Source organism: Oncorhynchus mykiss, chromosome 17, assembly GCF_013265735.2.
Source record: "Oncorhynchus mykiss isolate Arlee chromosome 17, USDA_OmykA_1.1, whole genome shotgun sequence".
NCBI classification, from domain to species: domain Eukaryota; kingdom Metazoa; phylum Chordata; class Actinopteri; order Salmoniformes; family Salmonidae; genus Oncorhynchus; species Oncorhynchus mykiss.
The window spans coordinates 72868117-72884360 of NC_048581.1; the positions used below are offsets into that span (position 1 = coordinate 72868117).

Below are 16244 nucleotides of genomic sequence, written 5' to 3' on the forward strand. Positions count from 1 at the left end.
TAAATCTCTCAAGAGCCTTGCACACCTGGATTGTACCATATTTGCCCATTATTATTTTTTTAATTCTTCAAGCGCTGTCAAGTTGGTTGTTGATCATTGCTTGACTGCCATTTTTAAGTCTTCTGTCTTTAAGACAGGCCACTCAGGAACATTCAATGTCATCTTGGTAAGCAACTCCAGTGTATATTTGGTCTTGTGTTTTAGGTTATTGTCCTGATGAAAGGTGCACTTTTCTGTTGGAAAGCAGACTGAACCAGATTTTTCTTTAAGGATTTTGCCTGTGCTTAGCTGTATTTGTTTATTTTATTCTAAAACAACTCCCTAGTCCTTGCTGATGACAAGGATACCCATAACATGATGTAGCCAACACCATGCTTGAAAATGAGTGGTACTCAGTGATGTATGAATGTTGAATTTGCCCCAAACATGACACTTTGTATTCAGGACATGAAGCTTATTTATTTGCAATTTTTACTTTAGTGCCTTATTGCAAACAGGATGCATATATTTTTTTTTATTCTGTACAGGCTTCCTTCTGTTCACACTGTCATTTACAGTGCCTTGCGAAAGTATTCGGCCCCCTTGAACTTTGCGACCTTTTGCCACATTTCAGGCTTCAAACATAAAGATATTAAACTGTATTTTTTTGTGAAGAATCAACAACAAGTGGGACACAGTCATGAAGTGGAACGACATTTATTGGATATTTCAAACTTTTTTAACAAATCAAAAACTGAAAAATTGGGCGTGCAAAATTATTCAGCCCCTTTACTTTCAGTGCAGCAAACTCTCTCCAGAAGTTCAGTGAGGATCTCTGAATGATCCAATGTTGACCTAAATGACTAATGATGATAAATACAATCCACCTGTGTGTAATCAAGTCTCTGTATAAATGCACCTGCACTGTGATAGTCTCAGAGGTCCGTCAAAAGCGCAGAGAGCATCATGAAGAACAAGGAACACACCAGGCAGGTCCGAGATACTGTTGTGAAGAAGTTTAAAGCCGGATTTGGATACAAAAAGATTTCCCAAGCTTTAAACATCCCAAGGAGCCCTGTGCAAGCGATAATATTGAAATGGAAGGAGTATCAGACCACTGCAAATCTACCAAGACCTGGCCGTCCCTCTAAACTTTCAGCTCATACAAGGAGAAGACTGATCAGATATGCAGCCAAGAGGCCCATGATCACTCTGGATGAACTGCAGAGATCTACAGCTGAGGTGGGAGACTCTGTCCATAGGACAACAATCAGTCGTATATTGCACAAATCTGGCCTTTAAGGAAGAGTGGCAAGAAGAAAGCCATTTCTTAAAGATATCCATAAAAAGTGTTGTTTAAAGTTTGCCACAAGCCACCTGGGAGACACACCAAACATGTGGAAGAAGGTGCTCTGGTCAGATGAAACCAAAATTGAACTTTTTGGCAACAATGCAAAACGTTAGGTTTGGCGTAAAAGCAACAGAGCTCATCACCCTGAACACACCATCCCCACTGTCAAACATGGTGGTGGCAGCATCATGGTTTGGGCCTGCTTTTCTTCAGCAGGGACAGGGAAGATGGTTAAAATTGATGGGAAGATGGATGGAGCCAAATACAGGACCATTCTGGAAGAAAACCTGATGGAGTCTGCAAAAGACTTGAGACTGGGACGGAGATTTGTCTTCCAACAAGACAATGATCCAAAACATAAAGCAAAATCTACAATGGAATGGTTCAAAAATAAACATATCCAGGTGTTAGAATGGCCAAGTCAAAGTCCAGACCTGAATCCAATCGAGAATCTGTGGAAAGAACTGAAAACTGCTGTTCACAAATGTTCTCCATCCAACCTCACTGAGCTCGAGCTGTTTTGCAAGGAGGAATGGGAAAAAACGTCAGTCTCTCGATGTGCAAAACTGATAGAGACATACCCCAAGCGACTTACAGCTGTAATCACAGCAAAAGGTGGCGCTACAAAGCATTAACTTAAGGGGGCTGAATAATTTTGCACGCCCAATTTTTCAGTTTTTGATTTGTTAAAAAAGTTTGAAATATCCAATAAATGTCGTTCCACTTCATGATTGTGTCCCACTTGTTGTTGATTCTTCACAAAAAAATACAGTTTTATATCTTTATGTTTGAAGCCTGAAATGTGGCAAAAGGTCGCAAAGTTCAAGGGGGCCGAATACTTTCGCAAGGCACTGTAGGTTAGTATTGTGGAGTAACTACAATGTTGTTGATCCATCCTCAGTTTTTCCCTATCACAGCCATTAAAAACGAACTATTTTAAAGTCACCATTGGCCTCATGGTGAAATCCCTGAGTGGTTTCCTTCCTCTATGGCAACTGAGTTTGGAAGGATAACTGTATCTTTGTAGTGACTGGGTGTATTGATACACCATCCAAAGTGTAATTCATAACTTTGCTTTGCTCAAAGGGATATTCAATGTATATGTATATAATATTCAATCTACCAATAGGTGCCCCTTGTGAGGCATTGGAAAACCTCCCTGGTCTTTGTGGTTGAATCTGTGTTTGAAATTCACTGCTCGACTGAAGGACCTTACAATTATTTCTATGTGTGGGGTACAGAGATGAGGTAGTCATGTTAAACACTACTATTGCACATGAGTCCATGCAATTTATGTGACTTGTTAAGCAAATCCTTACTCCTGAACTTATTTAGTCTTGTCCTAACAAATGGGTTGAATACTTATTGACTCAAGACATTTCTTAAAACATTATTCCACTTTGATATTATGGGTTAATGTGTGTAGGTCAGTGATACATTTCAAATTTAATCAATTGTAAATTCAGGCTGTAATACAACAACTTTTGGAAAAAGTAAAGGGGTGTCAATACTTTTCCGTCGTTGCTAAAATGCTAATGTTGCCCGTGATGAGATTCGAACACACAACCGTCGGGTTGCTAGATATTCGCGTTATACGCCTCCACCCTCCTTTTGTTTTTGCTTTAAGTAATCTGTCATCCCAAACATATGACTTACCATACTAATTTGAGCATGCCAGATTTACGCAGGCTAATGTAATGTAACCCAACAAAGTAACATATCATACTTAATGGAGTGGCATAAATTTGTCAAATACAGTACCAGTCAAAAATTTGGACACCTACTCATTCAAGGGTTTTTCTTTATTTTTACAATTTTATACATTGTAGAATAATAGTGAAGATATCAAAACTATGAAATGGCACATATGAAATCATGGAGTAACCAAAAAAGTGTTAAACAAATCAAAATATATGTTTTATTTAAGATTCTTCAAAGTAGGCACCCTTTGCCTTGATGACAGCTTTTCACACTCTTGGCATTCGCTCAACTAGCTTCATGAGGTAGTCACCTGGAATGCATTTCAATTAACAGGTGTGCCTTGTTAAAAGTCAATTTGTAGAATTTCTTTCCTTAATGCGTTTGAGCCAATCAGTTGTGTTGTGACAAGGTAGGGGTGGTATATAGAAGATAGCCCTATTTGGTAAAAGAACAAGTCCATATTATGGCAAGAACAGCTCAAATAAGCAAAGAGAAACGACAGTCCATCATTACTTTAAGACATGGTCAGTCAATTCTGAAAATGTCAAGAACTCTGAAAGTTTCTTCAAGTGCAGTTGCAAAAACCATCAAGCGCTATGATGAAACTGGCTCTCATGAGGACCGCCACAGGAAAGAAAAACCCAGAGTTACCTCTGTTGCAGAGGATAAGTTCATTAGCCTTACCAGCCTCAGAAATTGCAGCCCAAATAAATGCTTCACAGAGTTAAAGTAACAGACACATCTCAACATCAACTGTTCAGAGGAGACTGCGTGACTCAGGCCTTCATGGTCAAATTGCTGCAAAGAAACCACACCAATAATAAGAAAACACTTGCTTGGGCCAAGAAACACAAGCAATGGACATTACACCAGTGGAAATCTATCCATTGGTCCGATTTTCCAAAATTGCGATTTTTGGTTCCAACTCCCGTGTCTTTGTGTGACGCAGAGTAGGTGAGCGGATTATCTCCGCATGTGTGGTTCCCACCGTGAAGCATGGACGTGGTGCTCTGCTGGTGACACTGATTTATTTAGAATTCAAGGAACACTTAACCAGCATGGCTACCACAGCATTCTGCTGCTATATACCATCCCATCTGTTTTGGACTTAGTGGGACTATCATTTGTTTTTCAACAGGACAATGACCCAATACACCTCCAGGCTGTGTAAGGGCTACTTGAGCACGGAGAGTGATGGAGTGCTGCATCAGATGACCTGGCCTCCACAATCACCCGACCTCAACCAAATTGAGATGGTTTGGGATGGTTGGAATGCAGAGTGAAGGAAAAGCAACCAACAAGTGCTCATCATATGTGGGAACTCCCTCAAGACTGTTGGAATAGCATTCCAGGTGAAGCTTGTTGAGAGAATGCCAAGAGTGTGCAAAGCTGTTATCAAAGCAAAGGGTGGCTACATTGAAGAATCAAAAATATTTTTGGATTTGTTTAACACTTTTTTGGTTACTACATGATTCCATGTGTTATTTCATAGTTGTGATGTCTTCACTATTATTCTACAATGTATAAAATGGTACAATCAACAAACAAAAAACCTTGAATGTCTAAACTTTTGACTCGTACTGTATGTTTTGCTTTGAGACCAGGCTGTGAAAACATTACATCGCCCAACAAAGAACCATCAATTGAGTGAGTTGCACAGATAGAATGTCCATTGACTCTGTACCACTAGACACAAGTAATGACACGTAGTAACAGGGAGGTAGAGGAGAGCCCAAACTTCAATCCGAGTGGCTTGCATTTCAGAGGTGAGGTGGGACTGTCTGCAAGGCATCTTCTGTGGTGCGATGAACGTTGACATTCTGAAAGAGGAACATACACGTTTTACATCCCTTTGAAGACACACCAGAATGACGAATCAAATCTCAAATCCATGGAGTTTCAAAATAAGGGACATGTTCAAATCCCCCATAGCTTCAAGGCATAGAAGTCCTAGAACAAGGCATTTCATTTCAGTGAGAGACACACTGTGCTATACAAAGTGAGGTTTGTTTATGTTTGCGGCAGAGATAATGGTTTAGAGAAATAGATATTAGTTTAGACAACTGAATATTATTGTTCCTGGTCAGATGTGTGTATGAAAAAGGCATGTTTTGCAGTTGGCTTTGTGGATGAGGAGAGTTACTGTTATGGTGTCAGGAAGAGGTCAAGCACTGTTCTACAAACAGGTGTTTATATTGAGTCTGATGAATAGGCATTAGTAGTCTACAGAGGAAATGACTTCCAATACAGCCGCTGCATATTAATAAAGGCTGAGGACAAAATGCTCTGCATTTGCATAGCACAGTAAAAGATGTTTCTGAAGACATTTATAGAACAAAAACGTGAGGGTCAATGTATCGATACATAAAATACAGCAGGGCTGGTCAAGTCGATTTTTATTAACATAGCCAGTAAACAGTGATATGTCAATTACTTCCTCATATTCCATATGGAGCAGAAACCTTCACATTCTAATAAAAAATGTGTTCTTCTGGGCCATCTTCATACATGATTATAAAATTAACATTTAATCTAACTTGATCAAATTAAAAATACACTAAACTGAAAGAATTTTAAAAAATAACTAATTAAAGAAACACTCAAGAGTTTAGGTTTCAGAGTAAAGGTGCAAAACACTACCTCATCAAGTAGACATTTGTGCAACGCTATGAACACAGACAGACACACATTCAACTAATTAAGACAGTGAGTCACATTGAAATCCACAGACTCACTACTGACAAATAATAATAAAATACTGAGCTTCCCGAATAAAAAAAGTGACATACATCCATGAGAGTAAATTTAAAAAAGGTTATCCGACAAATGAAAATATTTGAAATGAAATGTGCTTCGGCTTAAATCGCTTCACAGTTGGCAGTTCAACATTGATTTACAAAACCATTATGTCAATTTGGAGATGGAAAAAAGCAGCAGGTCAATAAACAAAAAAAAGAAAACCAGACCCTTATGGTAGGGATATTTACAAATGAACTAGATTCCAGTTAATTAGAATTATTATTGAATACTCCAAAACAAAATCAGAGTACTTCTGATGTCAGGAAGTAAAGAGGGTATGGAGTGACTGAGGACTAAGTGTCTGATTGAAGAACAAGTTAATGGGGAGTGGAAAGAAGGGAGTGTGAGAGCATGAGGGGAAACCATCTCACTGATGAGCTGGTACTGTTAGCAAAGCCTCCTCGGCCATCCGCGACACCTTTACGTTCTGTTCAGCAATGAAACAAAAGGTTGGGGTCAAACATCAGGGAAACAAAATAGCTATAATGGGAGGATGGGTGGGAAAGACAGGGGGCTCTATTCTAACAAACCTAGCGCAATGGTAAATCTTAGTGCTGGTGGTAGCGTTATAGGTTCAGGGTGTGTCAGAAATATTTTTGCCATTTTCACAACCGGAATTATAGGCAGAGTAGTTGGTGGTGGCGTGAAAGGGCTGGGTTTTGATGAATAAACAAGTTGAGTGTGTCAAGACTTGGCCCTTCACTGGCCAATCAGAACATAAACCATGGCTAAATATGCAGTTGCTTCAAGTTGTGCATTTATGGTCTTTTATGTATTGCAACTCCAATTTGAATGTTAGTCCGTTATAGCCTAGTTTGCTGAATATGTTGAACATGTCAGCCCACATTGTTCTAAAACACATTGCTTCAATATAGAAACATAGGCAACAGCATTCGCACTGATACAGGGGCAATGTCTACTGTAATTTGCAGTCTGGACATGCCAAACGTAGTCAACAAGCAACATTAAATTCACTAGGCTATTGATAAGGCCTAAAATGACTGTCCACAATTCTAATAAAAACGAAATAACTTGTTTTAAATAGGCAACGTGTAAATACAGTTACAGGCACCATAACTGCTCCCCATGGGCACATAATACAGTTACAGGCACCATAACTGCACCCCATGGGCACATAATACAGTTACAGGCACCATAACTGCACCCCATGGGCACATAATACAGTTACAGGCACCATAACTGCTCCCCATGGGCACATAATACAGTTACAGGCACCATAACTGCTCCCCATGGGCACATAATACAGTTACAGGCACCATAACTGCTCCCCATGGGCACATAATACAGTTACAGGCACCATAACTGCTCCCCATGGGCACATAATACAGTTACAGGCACCATAACTGCACCCCTTGGGCACATAATACAGTTACAGGCACCATAACTGCACCCCTTGGGCACATAATACAGACCAGGAAAATAAGACTATGTAGGATTTTACTCACATCCAAACTTTCCACAGGACCTGGATCCAATGTAAAGAGAACGGGGGAATGTCCACTCACCGTTACACTTCACAACTGTAATGTTTTATAAACATCATGGAACCACCTTACAGATCACATTCTCCAGAAATAGCAGACAAAATGTCAATTGCATTCAAACCAAGACTAGGCTCCTGTCAATTGTATCATTAAAAAAAATGAAGAATCTGTTGTTGATATGGCATTATGAGGACTGAATATTTTGGAAGAGCATGCCTTCAGTAAATCGGTAGTGGGATGGATAACCTACTTGAACAAGCAAAACGCAGGTATGTGAATTGTGAATAATTAAAATGCACAAGGGCTTCAACCTCCAATATTTAAAAGCACTCCCAGTAGAAAACATTTATTCAAAAGCTACCTTTGGCCAGGACAAAAAGGCACACCTATGTGATGTTGCTAAACCAGCCTTGATTAACGGGAGGGTAGGCTATGTTTGTTTTTTAATCCAATTAAATGAAAGGGGCGGAAATCAATCATTTGTTAAGGTTTCTAAATACAAGGTTCACTGGCACATCTCTCCTTCCATGGGCCCTGTGCATCATGGCTGGATAGGCTGCACTTCTGCTCTCAAAATCATGCCATTAACAGCGTTACCGTTAAGACCTGCATTTTGTGAGTTTTAAAACTTACCATTAGTGCTGCATGAAATTGTAACTTTTGCGTTTGTTTTTAAAGGACACACCTCAAATATTGCCACCCCTCCCACCTCAGTGCAAACGAGCTGATGTTCAACAGGTAAATTGACAAACGTGGCATTAGGACTGGAAAATATCAGTCTGACATTTTTTACATGCCTAAATTGCAAACTAATGTGCATTTGACACTAGCGCCTCCTTAGCACCAGCTGAAAACAGAGCCCAGGATGTGATAAAAATCCATTTCATTATTTCATTATCAAAGTTAATTTGAATAGTTACACTCCCTAAATGCTTCTCTACGTATACGATAAAGAAATGTCATGAACATGATCCCTAATCACACAGATTTCACCTGATGATATAACATCATGAATCATGTCGTTCCATCCCACTATCCTCTAATTGGTTTATTCAGGATGAGCCTGTGAAATGGTGATGGACAATGGATGAAGGTCACAACATGAGTCACTATCATCATCTTTAGTACTGATACCAGTGCACATGACATCTTTACAATAAAGAATCCACTCTAAGCATGACTATTAAACACTCCTCTGATTATGAAGCCATTGCAACCTGGACTGTTGAAAAGCACTACAGCTGCACAGCTTACAGAGTTTAGAGTCATCTGTCAAGCATAGCACAGATTCCCCCTTATGTTTACCAAATCTGCCACCAAATCAGTATCTGTGTGTGTGAGTATGTAGATATACCAACCTCTGGTCTATCTCTGTGAGTGTTCACTGCATCCACATTTAGGTAGATGGACTCCACCTTACAGCCTGAAAACACAGGGCACAGAAAGGTGCATTCTTGCATTATAAACAACTAAATCCAATGTGAAATATTTCTGTTATTTCACAATTAACACTGAAGTAGGTACAGACAGGACTGCGTAGCAGTGGAAGGCCAGTCTTACCATAAGCCACTGGCGTGAGCTTCAGCACGGTGTGCAGTGGGCACTTCAAGTAGGGCAGCTCCTCTGAGAAACAACACACAAACATTACCAAGAAATCTATTACAAAAGAGATCTGCAAAAAGGAGACTAAACAACACCTTCCATCGGTCTTATCCAGGAAAGACAACCAGACTGACCTGCGGTCTTATCCAGGAAGTATGCCAGCAGGCAGCGCATGATAGCCTGGTGACAGACAACCAGGATGTTCTCCTGCCTCTCCAGCTCCATGATGACCGGCTCCAGACGCTGCACCAGGTCTTCATAGGACTGAGGAGACAGGTCAACGGTTAGGTACACTCAGAGAGACAGACCAACCAAGACTCTCACTCGGCCAAAAAGGGTGACAAAAACTTAAGGCAGGGGGTAAAAGACACTCCCCAAAAAACAGGGCACAGACAAATACTACAAGATGAGAAATGATCTTCAATAATGTGGTCTACAGTGGAAAACAATGTAGAAAACATTTTTGCAAATTAATACAAAATTAAAACTGAAATATTACATTTCCATAAATATTCAGACGCTTTACTCAGTACTTTGTTGAAGCACCGTGGCCAGCGATCACAGCCGAGTCTTCTTTGGTATGACGCTACAAGCATGTATTTGGGAGTGTCTCTCCTTCTCTGCAGATCCTCTCAAGCTCTCAGGTTGGATGGGGAGCGACGCTGCACAGGTATTTTTAGGTCTCTCCAGAGATGTTGAAATCGGGTTCAAGTCTGGTCTGTGGCTGGGCCACTCAAGGACATTCAGAGACTTGTCCCGAAGCCACTCCTGCATTGTCTTGGCAGTGGGCTTAGGGTCAATATCCTGTTGGAAAGTGTTCCTTCGCCCCAGTCTGAGGACCTCAGTGCTCTGGAGGTTTTCATCAAGGCTCTCTGTACTTTGCTCCGTTCATCTTTCCCTCATTCCTGACTAGTCTCTCAGTCTCTGCAGCTGAAAAACATCCCCACAGTATGATGCTGCCACCACCATGCTCCACCATAGGGATGGTATTGTCCAGGTGATGAGTGGTGCCTGGTTTTCTCCAGACGTGATGCTTAGCATTCAGGCCAAAGAGTTCTATCTTGGTTTCATCAGATCAGAGAATCTTGTTTCTCATGGTCAGAGTCCTTTAATTACCTTCTGGCAAACTCCAAGTGGGCTGTCATGTGCCTTTTACTGAGGAGTGGCTTCCGTCTGGCCAGTCTACCATAAAGGCCTGATTGGTAGAGTGCTACAGAGATGGTTGTCCTTCTGGAAGGTTCTCCCATCTCCATAGAGGAACTCTGGAGCGCTGTCAGAGTGACCATCATCGTCATCTCACTGACCAAGGACTTCTCCCCCTTTTGCTCAGATTGGCCGGGCGGCTCTAGGAAGAGTCATGGTGGTGGGTCAAACTTCTTCCATTTCAGAATGATGGAGGCCACTGTGTTCTTGGGCACCATCAATACTGCAGACATTTTTTGGTTCCCTTCCTTAGATCTGTGCCTCGACACAATCCGGTCTGGAGCTCTACGGACAATTCCTTCGACCTCATGGCTTGGTTTATGCTCTGACATGCACTGTCAACTGTGGGACCTTATATAGACAGGTGTGTGCCTTTCCAAATCATGTCCAATCAACTGAATTTACCACAGGTGATCTCCAATCAAGTTGTAGAAACATCTCAAGAATGATCAATGGAAACAGGATGCACCTGAGCTCAATTTCGAGTCTCATAGCAAAGGGCCTGAATACTTATGTAAATAACGTTTCTTTTTTTTGTATAAATTACCCCAAAATTCTAAAAACCTGTTCTCGCTTTGTCATTATGGGGTATTGTGTGTAGATTGATGAGGATTTTTATTTTATTTAAATACATTTTAGAATAAGGCTGTAATGTTACAAAATGTGGAAAAGTGAAGGGGTCTGGATACTTTCCAAATGCATAGTATGTAGCTATTTATTTAGCAAGCTAAAAACACAGCCTAACGTTAGCAAGCTGCTGGGAGAATGTCATGTCAGTGGATGAATGGCCGACCTTTTCCCTCTCATATCGTTTTTCGGCGGCTACAGCTAGAGATGCAGGTGCCATTTACTTAGCCAACAAGAAATGTGAATTGCTTTGCTAGCTAGCTAAGCTGAATGACTTATACAGGTAACAAGCGCATCTCTTAGTTGTTTATCAAATGTATTTGGCATCGATTAAATGGGCAGGCAGGCAGTTCCCCATTCGGTTGTCAAAACTTGCGTTGGGACAAGCATGCGTTGGCAAGCAAGCTGCACAAGGGCGAGCAGGCTACTATTCCCCATCGTTAATCAGTGCAAATATTTTGACGGCCAACTTCAAGCTGAAAAAGTTTGAGAGTTTATCTACTTTTGCCTTGTTAGATTTTAGCTCATCTCGCTCTGGCTACCGTTAGTTGTTGATCTTAGGGAGGGAGAGAGCCTATCTGTTCATGGCTGTTTGATCAATAGGACTGTAAAGTTTCCAAATGGTACAGTACTTAAATATTTACAGAAATCTATTCAGGTGTATATTTTGGCTTTTGGCGAATGCTTTCTAATGGTCTAAAGTCACACTGACGCTACTGCCTGTAAAGACAGTCCAGCTCAAAGTACATTTTTGCAGGCCAGTGTGGCAAATGGCTTATTTGCATATAGGCCTACTGTAGCTCTGATTGACTATGGCGCACCGGTCTGTGTAGATTCCGGTCCTGGACAAGACTGACACGTTTTTATTTACTGCAGTGTCTTAATTGTCCAAACCCACAGCTGCTTTCCAACTATATATTGCTATAGAATTTTCACAAATGCCTTACTCTGTCAATCCCAAACATTCCATGAAAGTATGGAAACGGCCATATCTAAGTGCTGGCTTGTCAAAAACATTGTTAAGAACTGTACAGCTCTTCAGCAGAAGCAAGTCCTCACACATATTTCTTGACACATAAAACCAGCATTCAGGTTGGCAGAGCTCTTTCATAATACATAAAGATGATTTAACAAATGAGGCATTAGAAAATGTTCTTCTCACTCACCTCTCCCTTTGGGTAACGGTAGCGGTATTTGTCCTGGTCCCTCATTGCAAACTCCAGTGGGTAGTGCTGCTGGATCTCCTCATACATCATCTCCTCACACACACCCTGAGGATAAACACACATGCATCACTTCAGTTACTCAAACACACCGCAACATATTTAGTAAATCACAGACTTGCACAATTTTCCAAATCTACACCTGTATATTGCATTTTAGTCACACTGTTTATGCACACTCCATATTTATATATATATACTGGGTTCTTGACAAACCTCACTAATATATCTTCTGCCGATGCAGTCCGGACCCTGAACAGCACCTACCCCCAAGCCAGAAGACTGCTAAATAGTTAGTTAAATAGTTAACCAATAGGTACCCGGACTATCTGCATGGACTCTTTCTGCACTTAACTTATCACATATCCTGCTGCTACTGTGTATTATCCATCCTGTTGCCTAGTCACTTGATCCCTACCTATATGTACACATCTACCTCAATTATCTCATACCACTGCATATCAACTCAGTACTGGTACCCCGTGTATACAGCGAAGTTATCGTTACTCATTGTGTATTTAATCCCTGTGTTATTATTTTTTCCATTATTTCAAAAAATTTGTTGTGAAGGGTCCATAAGTAAGCATTTCACTGTTAGTCTACACCTACTGTTTACAAAGAATGTGATTTACACATCATTCTTAGTAGATCTTGTGTAAATTAATCCAGTGTATATATATGTACAGATTAAGAGTTTCCAACCTTTTCTAGTATGAGCAAGCTACTAATTTCATTTGAGGTTTCAAATAGGCATATTCTCTTCTCTCCCCTGCAACTCTTCCTCCGGGTCCTTTGTGTACTATATATTTTGTGTCAATATACCTGGTAAAATAATGGTTAATAAACAACTAAGGAGGGCCCTATAAAATCTGATTTCTTCCCCAAATTGATTTTTAAAAATATTTTCCCAAATTAGGTTTGCTGAGTTTTACTTTTCTTGGTATTCGCTTTTTTATTTATTTTTTATTTCACTCTCAAAATTACAATTGTTCATAGAGAAACAACAGAATTTGATGTTCTGAGCCCATGTCAATGCTTAAATCATATCAGAAGACTGTTTTCTTCCAGGCCTAAAAAACAAAGAAAAAAAATCAATTTGTTAGCCCAATTCCCCTTTAATTGCACATGTGCTGTCTAATGTGCCGGTCTAGCGATGGTTCTGTACTGCTGCTACTCATTTCATGGCAAAATTGACAAATAACTAATAAATACTAATGATATACATCCGCCAGGTAAGCATACTTGGCAGTTAACATTTAAATTGAGAAGGTTTTGGGGAAAGTATCTGTCAACGCACAAGATTTATCGCATCAACTGGCTGGCTACATAGTGCGTAGACAAACAAACGCGTGTACCAGGCAATATTGCAGGAAATTAATTCGCTGATATGGTGTGTTTAAGCAAATAGTGTCTAACCAGGGGTGGGATAATGTCAATGTTGCGATGATTAGATAGTAGCTGGGAGTTGCGGTGTCTGATGTGAGATTAGTTTATGACAGTTTGCGGTAGAACACTTGAAAATTGCATGTACTTTCAGAATTGTTTGGCGAGCTACTGGTAGTTCGCAACCTGTTAGAGGCCCCTATTATAGATTGTAGCTATAGCGCTGTCTTAGGCGTCTCACAGTACGGACATTGCAATTTATTGCCCTGCCACATCTGCATTCCTCATGCCTCCTTGCAGCATGCCTAAGGCACGTTCACGCAGATGAGCAGGCATCTTTCTTTTGGTGTTTTTCAGTCAGTAGAAAGGTCTCTTTAGTGTCCTAAGTTTTCATAACTGTGACCTTAGTTGCCTACCGTCTGTAAGCTGTTAATGTCTTAACGACCGTTCCACAGGTGCATGTTCATTAATTGTTTATGGTTAATTGAACAAGCATGGGAAACCGTGTTTAAGCCCTTTACAATGAAGATCTGTGAAGTTATTTGGATTTTTACAAATTATCCTTGAAAGACAGGGTCCTGAAAAGGGGACGTTTCTTTTTTTGCTGAGTTTACTTCATGAAGGTACTGTAGAATCATGAGAACGGCAATATATATCGTATCGGCACCTGAGTATCGTAATATCGGATTGTGAGGTCCATGGCAGCTCTAATAGATTGCATTTGGATTACTTTTAGGAGCTAGTAACATAAGCATTTTGCTGCACCTGCTATAACATCTGCCCAACTGTGTATACGACCAAAAACCTTTAATTTGATATCACACAGTCACACAGGTGGCACTGTGCAATATTGAAAAGTTGAGTTCTTACGGCGTCTATCTCGTTGAGCGCCTTCCACTGCTCGTACGGCACAGACACTGCCTCAGCTGTCTGGATGGTCCTCTTCATCTGGCTGGTCCACACCTTCAGATCACTGATTTCCTGAGACTGGATGAACTGGCCCAGATAATTGGCAAACTGCACATGGAAAAAATCCACACAAAAGGGAAAAGAGAGAATAAAAAAAATATGTAAACCTATTCAATATTAAAGAAATTAAAAAGTAGAATATGTAAGGAAGAGATCAAGTCTAGGGATAGAGTTAGCCATACCTCCTTGCCCCTGGGGGAGAGTCCAGAGTCTCCTCCAATGCAGCCCTTGACATTGAGGTCACTCTCTCCATGGCGACACAAGTAGATGGAGCGTGGTGTGATGTGGATGTTCATGAGGTAGTAGACGATCCGGCTCTGGATGTGGTCCTGGACCTGGTTCACCAGGTACCTCCGGCCCACGTCCATAATCTTGATGTAGGACAGATCCCTGGGAGAGAGGGGTGAGGGACAGGCCAGAGAGCTTTAGGAATCCCGTACTTTATAAGAGAGAACACCTCTTAGAAACAACATGCATTGAAACCAGCTTTAAAAAATTTCACATTAAAAGGACAAGCAACGTATTTGACTGTTGTAATTGGAAATTATTTGATTAATGTTTTTCATGTATTTGACAGACAAGATGGTGCCGACCTATTTCTAGCTCCTAGCCAACTTTGCAGTATTCTTTGGAGTTATTTCTTACATTATTTGCTAAGAATGTTGGATATTCAAGCAGAAATTTGAATTCCAGGGCACCCGAGCGGCGCAGCAGTCTAAGGCACTGCATCACAGTGCTAGCGGCGTCACTACAGACCCGGGTTCGATCCCAGGCTCTGTTGCAGCTGGCCGCGACCGGGAGACCCACGAGGCAGCGCATAATTGGCCCAGCGTCGTCCGGGTTAGGGGAGGGTTTGTCCTTGTCGCATTGCCCTCTAGCGGCTCCTTGTGGCAGGCCGGGCACATGCATGCTGACTTCAGTCGCAAGCTGTACAGTGTTTCATCCGACACTGGTGCGGCTGGCTTCCGGGTTAAACGAGCAGTGTGTCTGTCAAGAAGCAGTGCGGCTTGGCGTGGTAGTGTTTCTGAGGATGCATGGCTCTCGGCCTTCGCCTCGCCCAAGTCCGTACGGGAGTTGCAGCGATGGGACAAGACTAACTCCCAATACATTTTACTTCCCTGACATGGATCCGTTGTTTAAACTTCCAGAGGCAGCTGTATTCATCCTAGGAGCTGCACTAAAGAGGTAGGAATGGGGCCCTAGTCAGACTTGGGTGTTGTGCATACCATCCATCCCTTGCTTCCTAGTATATTACTCGCCAATGTTCAGTCCCTGGACAGTAAAGTAGGGGAGCTCAGGGCAAGGATCTCCTTCCAAAGAGACATCAGTCCTATTTGCCAACGTACAATCATTGGATAACAAAATAGATGAACTACAAGCACGAATATACAGTTGAAGTCGGAAGTTTACATACACCTTAGTCAAATACATTTAAACTCAGTTTTTCATAATTCCTGACATTTAATCCTAGTAAAAATTCCCTGTCTAGAGCAGTTAGGATCACCACTTTATTTTAAGAGTGTGAAATGTCAGAATAATAGTAGAGAATGATTTATTTCAGCTTTTATTTCTTTCATCACATTCCCAGTGGGTCAGAAGTTTACATGCACTCAATTAGTATTTGGTAGCATTGCGTTTAAACTGTTTAACTTGGATCAAACGCTTCGGGTAGCCTTTCACAAGCTTCCCACAATAAATTGGGTGAATTTTGGCCCATTCCTCCTGACAGAGCTGGTGGAACTGAGTCAGGTTTGTAGGCCTTCTTGCTTGCACACGCTTTTTCAGTTCTGCCCACACATTTTCTATAGGATCGAGGTAAGGGCTTTGTGATGGCCACTCCAATACCTTGACTGTTGTCCTTAAGCCATTTTGCCACAACTTTGGAAGTGTGCTTGGGGTCAT

The 16244-nt window shown here is 41.2% G+C and overlaps 1 protein-coding gene across 3 annotated transcripts in view; it reads right to left on the reverse strand.

The window, feature by feature from the left end:
- Positions 1-4518: 4518 nt before the first annotated feature.
- Positions 4519-16244, reverse strand: part of LOC110494521 (6-phosphofructo-2-kinase/fructose-2,6-bisphosphatase 4) — a 39519-nt gene continuing 27793 nt past the window's right edge. For 2 of the 3 annotated variants that reach the window (XM_021569657.2, XM_021569655.2), the window contains exons 8-14: positions 14525-14732; positions 14244-14390; positions 11934-12038; positions 9072-9201; positions 8896-8958; positions 8694-8758; positions 5411-6257 (exon numbers count right to left, since the gene is read on the reverse strand). In XM_021569657.2, the coding sequence (XP_021425332.1) occupies positions 6198-6257; positions 8694-8758; positions 8896-8958; positions 9072-9201; positions 11934-12038; positions 14244-14390; positions 14525-14732 (778 nt within the window). In that variant the 3' untranslated portion in view covers positions 5411-6197. Of the gene's footprint in view, positions 4852-5410; positions 6258-8693; positions 8759-8895; positions 8959-9071; positions 9202-11933; positions 12039-14243; positions 14391-14524; positions 14733-16244 lie in introns of those variants that run through there. The other variant, XM_021569656.2, reaches the window with a different exon arrangement.